The sequence below is a fragment of the Ursus arctos genome, unplaced genomic scaffold (genome assembly GCF_023065955.2).
Source record: "Ursus arctos isolate Adak ecotype North America unplaced genomic scaffold, UrsArc2.0 scaffold_23, whole genome shotgun sequence".
Taxonomy (NCBI): domain Eukaryota; kingdom Metazoa; phylum Chordata; class Mammalia; order Carnivora; family Ursidae; genus Ursus; species Ursus arctos.
The window spans coordinates 34,585,029-34,595,560 of NW_026622908.1; the positions used below are offsets into that span (position 1 = coordinate 34,585,029).

General features: G+C 37.4%; 1 protein-coding gene across 1 annotated transcript; it reads left to right on the forward strand.

The window, feature by feature from the left end:
* The first annotated feature begins 2,330 nt into the window (after window positions 1-2,330).
* LOC113246491 (olfactory receptor 5AS1) lies at window positions 2,331-3,269 on the forward strand. Its single transcript, XM_026487087.1, has one exon. It carries the CDS (start codon window positions 2,331-2,333, stop codon window positions 3,267-3,269), a length of 939 nt encoding a protein of 312 aa, XP_026342872.1.
* The last annotated feature ends 7,263 nt before the right edge of the window (window positions 3,270-10,532 follow it).

A 10,532-nucleotide genomic window follows, 5' to 3' on the forward strand; every position in this document is an offset into this window, starting at 1 on the left:
ATTTCTATTACTAATCTCCAAAGATGAAACTTTCCTACATAATCATGAAGCTCTTGACTATGCGGACTCATTTGCCTTACAGGACAGTTCTATACACTAAATAAAGTAAGTGTGATTTTATAAACAAGGATAGGTTCACATGAAGATGAAATGACCTGTAGTGCAAGAACCCGAATTAGAGCCCAGGTATCCAGACATTTACTCTTTCGCTGTTTGCTAATCTTCCTTGCTAATCTTCATGCTCTTCTGTACCAGTGATTGCAAGTCAAGCCCCAATAAGCAGGCAGATGTGATGACCTAGAGCTCTCAGTGTAGACTGTTGTTACTCTTAATAATCGCTCTGCTGCTAATAGTGAGATCTCATCTGATACAATCATTGAAAACCAATGGCGCAAAATGTCCTAAATTTGGGACACTTTTGTTATTTAGTTGATTCTTTAATGTTAATTCTTTAGTTAGAATTTTGACAAAAATGACTTAGAGGAAATCTTTTTATGATTATTAAACTGATTCTTTAACCACCGAATCTGTGCAAACTCCTTATTTAAAGTTTATATAGCAAGCATTTAATTACAGATTCTTTAACCACTTTAATCACTGAATTGATTTTTTAACCACACCTTCAGAGAAAAAAGAAAAGACAGATTTAAGGGAGAATGTGAATATTATATAAAGCTTACAAATGACATTTGCACAGCATAGCCACGTAAACATTTTTTTCTCCTTTAAGAGTTTGGATTGTGTCACCATAGTTTCAGACATTCACCTTACTCCGCTTTAAGATCTGGTTCCCAAAGAACACTAACCTCTCTTCTCAGTGTCTCTAGAAGATTGTAGGTCATTTTGTTGGGGGAGGGGCAATTCTGAGCTTAACAAGCATGGTAGACAGAATAGACCTCCATCGTTCATTTGCCTTATTGTTCACTGCAGCGTCGCTCTAACATCACTACTCCGTAACTGCCTGGTGAACGTATTCCATCATGCTAGGATTTATTTTTTATTTGCACTCATCCTATTTTTTTCCCTTGATTAATTTCCTTCCGGTCATACAACATCTATTTTCTCATTTAGTCAGTTTTGAAGTCCACTAATAAGTGCAGAGATACGTTGTTCTTTAAGATGTTTTATGTTTCAGGAACCTCACATCAGACACTGTCTTACCTCAGGGGTGAGATAGAGACAGAAACCCAGGGAGACGAAAGCAATAACTTTGGGACATGTGTAAAAGATTTACTACTGCCAAACGGTATATTTGCGTAGAACACACACACACACACACACGCACACACACACACACAATGGCTTTTCTCTATAAGACAACACAGATCATATACCCAGGATGCCAAAGATAAGACGAATTTTGAGACACTTGAATATTTTATTAAAAATAAAATTGAGGGGTGCCTGGGTGGCTCAGTTGGGGTCAAGCCTCCAACTCTTGATTTCAGCTCGGGGCTCAAGGTGGTGAGTTCAAGCCCTACGTTGGGCTCCATGCCTTCTGCAGAGCCTGCTTAATAAATAAATAAATAAATAAATAAATAAATAAATAAATAAAATTCAGTATTGAATAAGCTATTAAAAGGAAACAAAAAAGTCAATTTATTTGTTTTAATTAGTTTTATGTAATAAATGCTCGTATTAGTGTTTATTATATGCCAGTAACATAAATGTTTTACAAATATCTACTCATTTATTCCTCTAGCCAACACAGAGCGGTTAAATAACTTTATCAAGCCCACACAACCAGTAAGTAGCAAAGCTTAGCTTTGAACCCAGTCATCTCTTACAGTAACTACTGTGTTAACTGTGATGTTTAACTACTTCCCAAGATCACAGATATGGTTCTGTAGAATTATCTAGTTTACCTGTGGGCACTTTTTTCCTAGAATTTTTCTCAACGTTCCTTTACATGGAAGAACGTGATTTTAGGATGGAAAAATAAAGCTTTGCTTTAAGGATTTTGTCAATTTTCACAATTCTGCTAGATCTTATCGACCAAGCCACATTCCTTTCCCTTCAGCTTGAAAGGAACTAATCTCATTTCTTAATGTGCACAACTTTTGGAGAGTTATACTGCATCTCAGAACACCAGCTCAGCATAACAGCCTCTGGTATCAAGGAAGATTTTTAATTACCTCTTTTAAAGAAAATGGCAAAAAAAAGGAAACAAACCAAATAGGTCACAGAAAATGTGATAGCTGTGATTTTATTATACTTCTATTTGCTTCCTTAAAAGGGAGACTAAAGATACCCTTGCTTCATACACCACTCAAGTCAACTCACGTATTCTGATATCATCTATTTTGGACAAGAAAAACAAGAGAACCAAGATGTTGGAGAGCAATTACACCATGCCAACGGAGTTTCTCCTTGCTGGATTCACAGATTATCTCCCTCTCAGAGTCACACTATTCTTGGTATTTCTCATAGTGTATACACTCACTCTGGTGGGAAATATGAGTTTAATAATCCTAGTTAATATCAATTCATGCCTTCAAACACCCATGTATTATTTTCTCAGCAACTTGTCTTTCTTGGACATCTGCTATTCTTCAGCAATCACCCCTAAAATGTTGGTGAACTTCTTAGCATCCAGGAAAAGCATCTCTCCCTATGGCTGTGCAATACAAATGTTTTTCTTTGGTTGTTTTGCTGATGCTGAGTGCCTTATCCTGGCAGCAATGGCATACGACCGCTACGCAGCCATCTGTAACCCATTGCTCTATTCTACACTTATGTCCAGGAGGGTCTGTATCTGCTCCGTTGTGTTGGCCTACTTCAGCGGAAGTATGACTGCGATGGCACATGTGTGCCTCACGTTCAGGCTACCGTTCTGTGGCTCCAATATTGTTAATCATTTCTTCTGTGATATCCCACCTCTCTTAGCTTTATCATGCGTGGATACACATATCAATGAGCTTTTGCTCTTTGCCTTGTGTGGCTTCATTCAGACCAGCACTTTTGTGGTCATATTTATCTCTTACTTCTGTATCCTCATCACTGTTTTGAGCATTAAGTCCTCAGGGGGCAGGAGCAAAGCATTCTCCACCTGTACTTCCCATTTCATAGCGGTCACATTATTCTACGGAACGCTCCTGTTTATGTACTTACGTCCCACCACCAGCTATTCCCTAGACACTGACAAGGTAGTTGCGGTGTTTTATACTGTTGTCTTTCCCATGTTTAACCCAATAATCTATAGCTTCAGAAATAAGGATGTAAAGGATGCCCTCAAAAAGCTACTAGAAAGAAACTGGACTTTTAAATGAATAAGAACTTGAATAATTTAAGAATATTCAAGATATAGCTTGCCCTTCCAATATCATCATGCCGTGCATACCCTGTATGTCAACTCTTTGAAATTTATTATCATTTTTCAGAAATAAAGATAACTTTTCATCCTCAATACTTTAGGATACTTTTGTCCTCTCATTCAGAAATGTGCTCTCCAAAATTATTCTACTCTGTGAAATACTCTTGAAATAAAATAAATAATAATAATTGCTTTCCAGTTAGTGTTTATAAAATACTTTGTGCATTGATTCATTATATTCCTTATCATGATGTATTAAAGATATATGTTGAATTGTCTGTCAACCCACCCATATTAGAAGCTCCTTGGCAGCAGGGTATATGTATCTTATTAGTTTATTGTTCCAGTTCCTATATAGTAGTGGACATATGGCACATTCGCATTACATGTGTGTTTCATGGATGAATGGGTAGAATAAATAGATGGATGGAAAGATGAGTGAGTAAATGTAGCTTGCTTTGTTTGGGAAACTGAGTCTAGATTCTGCACTTGCAGAACATTTATCATCAGGGACATTTGATATCACTCATGGTAAGAAATGGTGGTTTCACTGGCTCTTAGGAAATCAGATAGACGTCACATAGTAATGGTGTCTTTAATATTAGGACAGAGTGAAGTTATGACACACTGATTTTCTTTGGGCTAGATTGATTAGTGTAAGGGATCCTCTACTGTTCCATTCATAGTGGGGACATGTACAAACCAAACAAGTTTGTGAAGATCATCAAGATTATAAACTGTATACATTACTAATTATTTGACCATGTTACTGAATTAATCTTTGAGTCCCTATCTTCAAGGAGTGAACAATTGTTTTAATCATTTTATTCTGCAAATGACAATGCAAACCAATTAAAGTATAAATATTCCTTGCTCTGGGATCACTTTTGAGGATTAAATTGTCAGACATTTTCTGAGGTTGATTTTGATCCTTCGGTCTCCATTTCCTTTGTTTTATCTTGACAAAGTTGAAGGAATAAATTGTGTACGTGTGAATATATAATACTGTGCATTTTCTAGTAAGCATGAAGATATAATGACTGCATTAGTCTACCCTATAAATGGACACCGATAAGATATTGCCCATTGCCATGGATTGCTTTGAGTATTAAATGAACTAATATATGTAAAACTACTAGCATATGTATGATTCGAAAATTAGGTGATTAAATATGTATCAATCTCCTGAATACATGTAAAGCTTATACTGTCAATTACAATGTAATGGTATATCATTGCTCATTATTTTTTTACTATTATATTACCATTTGATTTAAAGAAACAGTAAAGATTTGATTCCCAGAAGAAATTAGGCATTTCAAAAATATCTGTGAAGCATTCCAAATGTTCTGAGATGTTGCTGGAAACCAAAAAACAAAACAAAACAAAATGAATGAAAGAAAGAAAGAAAGAAAGAAAGAAAGAAAGAAAGAAAGAAAGAAAGAAGATAGAAAACAACCCAAAAAACAAAAATGCAGAACTCAATATTCAAATTAGTGACCTTCAGCATGTTAAAACACCTGTCCTACTATGAAGACTGCCCGAGTACACAGTACGACGCCATTAATTTGTTCTTATTTTTTTACTAGTTTCTGAAACTTATAGGCTAGTTTGAATTTTTCTTTTAATTTTAGTGCAATTTCCTTTTAAAAAAACATTAAGCTGATTCTTTCTCATCATCCATCCATTGTGTTATGGATATGAGGTTGCATAAAAAAATTATCAGCTTCCTTAATAGGGCCTATTAAATCTGAGACAAGTTTTCATTTTCTAAAATAAGTTAGTTTAAAATAAATAAACTACAATGTATTTGGTTTTGTTGTTGCTGCCATCATTGTTTTTATTTTTTTAAGTTTTTGTTTAAATTCCAGTTAGTTAACATATAATGTAATATTCATTTGAAGTATACAATACAGTGATTCAATACTTCCACAGAACACCCAGTGCCCTCCCTAATCCCCATCACCTATTTCACCCATCCCCTCTGCCAACCTCCCGTCTGGTAACCATCAGTTTGTTCTCTATAGTTCAGAGTCTGTTTCTTGGTTTGCCTCCTTCTCTGTTTTTTCCCCCTCTCTTTGTCCCTTTGTTTTGTTTTCTAAATTCCACATATGAGTGAAATCATATGGTATTTGTCTTTCTCTGACTGATATATTTCATTTAGCATAATGCTCTCTAGCTCCATCCACGTTGTTGCAAATGGTAAGATTTCATTCTTTTTGATGGCTGAGTAATATTCCATTGTATATATACCACATCTTCTTTATCCATTCATCTGCTGATGGACACTTGGGCTGTTTGCGTAGTTTGCTATTGTTGATAGTGCTACTACAAACATCGGGGTACACGTATCCCTTTGAGTTAGTGTTCTTGTATTCTTTGGGTAAATACCTGGCAGTACAAATCCTGGGTCATAGGGTAGTTCTATTTTTAACTTTTTGAGGACCCTCCATACTGTTTTCCAGAGTGGCTAGCGCAGTTTGCATTCCCACCAACAGTGTAAGAGGGTTCCCCTTTCTCTACATCCTTGTCACACCTATTGTTTCTTGTGTTGCTGATTTTAGACATTCTGACCGGATTGAGGTGATGTCTCATTGTGGTTTTGATTTGTCGTTCCCTGATGACCACTGGTGGTGAGCACCTTGGCTCTGTTGGCTCTAATCATCATCACCACCTTTGCTCTGATGTCTGTTGACCATCTGTAGGTCTTCTTTGGAAAACTGTCTATTCATGTCTTCTGCCCATTTTTTGACTATAGTGTATTTGTAAACTGTAAAATTGTGAAGAGTTTATCTAGCCCAAAGTTTCTATTGACATTTTGGGCCAATATTTCTTTACTGGGGAGGAAGAGAGGCCTATTCTGCACATTTTAGGGTGTTACGCAGCATCCTGATCTCTATTCACCAGATGTCAGTAGCACCCTCCCTGTCCAGGACAGCTAAATGTATCCAAACTTTGCCAATGTCTCTTTGGAGGCAAAATTACCCATGAGCGAGAACCACTGAACTTAGTCAAGACTATTCCTTTGACTATAAAACAAGTGAAACCCATAAGAGTGAGGTCACTGCCTGAATATATCAGAATAATAATTAGGTAAAAACATCTCAGATGAGATATTATTTTGTTCTGCCTTATTTCCCTAATGTTGATTTATTTCTTTTTTTTTTAATTTTAATGTTTTTTTATTATATTATGTTAGTCACCATACAGTACATCCCTGGTTTCTGATGTAAAGTTCGATGATTCATTCATTGCGTATAACACCCAGTGCACCATGCAATACGTGCCCTCCTTACTACCCATCACCAGTCTATCCCATTCCCCCACCCCCCTCCCCTCTGAAGCCCTCAGTTTGTTTCTCATAGTCCATAGTCTCTCATGCTTCATTCCCCCTTCTGATTACCCCCCCTTTCTTTATCCCTTTCTTCCCCTACTGATCTTCCTAGTTCTTATGTTCCATAGATGATTTCTTTTTTTTTTTTTAAGATTTTATTTATTTATTTGACAGAGATAGAGACAGCCAGCGAGAGAGGGAACACAAGCAGGGGGAGTGGGAGAGGAAGAAGCAGGCTCATAGCTGAGGAGCCTGATGTGGGGCTCGATCCCATAACGCCGGGATCACGCCCTGAGCCGAAGGCAGACGCTTAATGACTGCGCCACCCAGGCGCCCCCATAGATGATTTATTTCTAATATCTACTGCATGAACACAGAAAATTGACACATAATTTTAATAATGTAAGCACATAAATTTAAAGCTGAATGCATATATATTAAGAAGTGGGCTACAGTTGAGAAAAAATTATAATAAAGTAGGGTATTTATGTTCATCACATCTCAGGAGATTTATTTTTCTGCTTCTGTCTATGATGAGAAAGAGAAAATGTTACCAGAGAAGCTATGTTACATTTCGGTTACAAGGAAGAGACGAACTTAAAATCCTAAAAATAGTGTACCTTCTGTAATAATATCTGCATTTTAATGTGGATCTCTATTCAGGTCAGAAATAAAATCTATGTGACAATTTTACATCTTTATTACCCTTACATTGAACATTGGAAGGTAGGTACAAGTGAATTTCATGGCAGGAGTTAAAAAATACCATTTTTTTCTAGTGACATGAAATACACAAACAAAAAAAATATTTTGGTTGTATTTAAAAGATATATTCAAAAGAATACATCCATATGTGATTTTCATCTGAGAAATAAATAAAAAATACTTTCTTGGAACACGTGAGATGTTTGCCAAGTTGATAGAGATGAAGGGTGAGTTTTGAAAATCCATACATTCTCTTAGCTGCTAAGAATAGAAGTCAGCTTCTAATTAAGCATGTACATGGTCCATTGCGTTGTTATATAAACATAGTCATCATTGTTTATAAAAAAACAGGATTTTATCAGCACATATCATTTTCCTCCTATAAGAACGTAAGAGTTTATGCTCCACAAAAATCATTTCTGTTTTATGTGTTCTTGAGCAAACTAAAGAAAATTTCCTGGCACTGCCTCCTGGTGTCACCCCTCCTCACAGATGGAAGCAGCATCAAGTACACTGTTCTCATCAGTGTTTATCCCATTTTGAGATAATGTATGATAATCTGGCTGGATCAGCCATCATTACTGAGAAGCAGAATACATATTAACGTATATTCTTATGGAAGCAACAATCCCTCCTTCCCATCAGGGGATAGGGTCTAATACCCATACCTCATAGCCAAACCCTGTTTTAACCCTTTTCTGCAAACTCAAAATTCACTAGTTGGGAGAGCACCAAGTCCTAAAGCTTGATTTTGAAGCTGAAAAACAAGCCTTACAATTGAGACCATGCAAGACGATGGAACCCTGGCATTGCCAAAGGGGCACCACCACACATCTGGGTGAGCTAGGGCTGGAGTCCAGATCTTTCAGATGGAGCTATAAAAGTGATGCCAGAATATGTGACCTGAGTTGCCCTGTATTCAGCATTTTTTTCTGGTTGTATATTGTTCTGCCACAAAACCTAGTGGCTAAAAACAATCACCATTTGTTTTGCTCAGGAATCTACCATGCGGGGAGGGCTAGATAATGATAGTCTCCTTGCTCCCCAGTGCCTGGTGTCTCACTTAGGATCACTTGAATAGCTGGGACTGGAATAGCTAGAGGTTGGCTGGGCATCTCTTTTTCATGCAGTCTTAGGGCATCTCCTTTTGGTCTTTCCAAATTTTCCTTTCAAAAAATAGCCTTAGGATAACCCAAGAGCAAGTGTTCCAAAAGACTACAGCAGATGCTACCAGCCTCTCATGCCCTAGCCTCAGAAGTCCCAGAACATAATTCCGTCTGTCTTCTGTTAAGAAGTAAGTCATGAAGGTGACCCCAGATTCCAGGGGAGGTGTGTCAATGAATTTACAGCCATCTTTGATCCACCACAGCATTGAATCATAATTGATTTTCTTAACTTCTCAACCCTATATACTTTTCATAGGCAGCAAAGAATTTGCTTTGAACAAATTAGCCCTTAAGTCTAATTCTTTCTTTCCTATCCAAAATGGTGGCTTCCATGATTCCGACCACACTATGTCCGTGATCCTTTCCATTTCCACTAAAAAGTGCTGTCGACATGATCCCTGACATTGCTGCAAGAGCAAGTATGTACATTTAGGATTGTGAACATAACAAAAAAAGGTGTGGTTACACTTGAAGCCTTTTACTCAACCAGGAGTCAATCCATCTAAGACTCCTCCAAGAGAAGATGTCCAAGGACAGTGATGGTTCAATTTAGACAATCATCTGGGCTTTTCCCCAATTCAGAAGACTGCTGATGTTGAGGTACATGCGACCCAAGTCATGAACCAGGATGCATATACCTCCTTGGATAATTTAGAGGATAATTCTGAAGTTTAAAATTTTCCAGGACAAGTATTCCAGGCTAATTCACTTGCCCCCCAAAATTGGGTGGTCTTCTTGATTATTTGGCATAGCATGACTGGCAGGTCAGTCCGATAAAAAGACCACCACGGAAGCTGTAGTTAGATCTTTTTCACTTCTTAGAAATCTGAGAAGCACTGCTCCTTAACACCCAAACTAAAGTACGGTAGTGAAATCATAGGTCATGGAAGAAGTGTGGAAACATAAGGATGGTTAAGTGACAAGCCCCAGGGTGCAGGCCATGTTCATGTGTGGCTGACAGGGGTGGGCATTTGTCCACATACAAAGGTTAGCCTTCTAGGAACAAATCGTCCAGTAAATGAGGTGTCATGTGAGTCAACTAGCCCATAGCTGTTATCACCATCATGAAAATAAGTGGTATATAAATAAGGCTAAAATCTGTGGCTACAGTGTAAAAATGGGTAATTTTGCTTAGAAACTTTTTCTAATGACCATCTGGGTGGGTGTGGTAGGCAGACTAATGACCACCCAAAGACGCCACCTCAACATTTATAGGTTGGGATGCATCAGTGTCCCCATGACTTGAAGATTGAGATCCTCTGGTCCAAGCCTCCTAAGTGCAAATACAATAAATTAGACAGGAACTTGATCTGCGAGCTCAGCCTTCATGGTTAAGGAAACACCATTTTTTTTTTTTCCTGGCGTAATCAGGGGAATGGAGTCCAATTACTGATGCTGAAGCTTTTGACATGTGCCTTCACTGCTCCCTCGCCTCAGCATTTTCCTTTACTGACTTCACACTGATTCATAGCTGATTTCCATGCAACTTTGCAAGAGGACAGCCTGTAAGAAATCACTCTTTAAGTTAATCCTTACCTGTCATTTCTGAGGAATAGCCCATCTGCCTTAGCTTTTTAGATTAACAAGTATTGCTTCACATTCCACTAGTGAATATATTTTCACAGAATTAATGTCAGCCACTATGATCAGTTGGAGTGCTGGCATCCATTTACAGAGGAATAGCCAATTGTTGATTATTCTGCTTGCAGTGCACATTTTTCATTGATTATTCTGGAATGCAACTCAATTATTCCTTTGTATCTGCCATATTTAGTTACTCACATGCACACATATCTTAATCAATCCCTTCATATTTTATAATTTTTACAACTATTATTTATTTCTACCTAAAACTGCAAAAATGGTGCATAGAGTAATATAAAATATATTCAGTTTTTCAACTAACAGTTATCGTACAACTCAATACACCAGGCATTTTGTTAGGCACTGCTACAGAAAGACATAGAAAGATTTTGTCTATGGGACTCTAATAGAAGGCTTGTACAATGATATA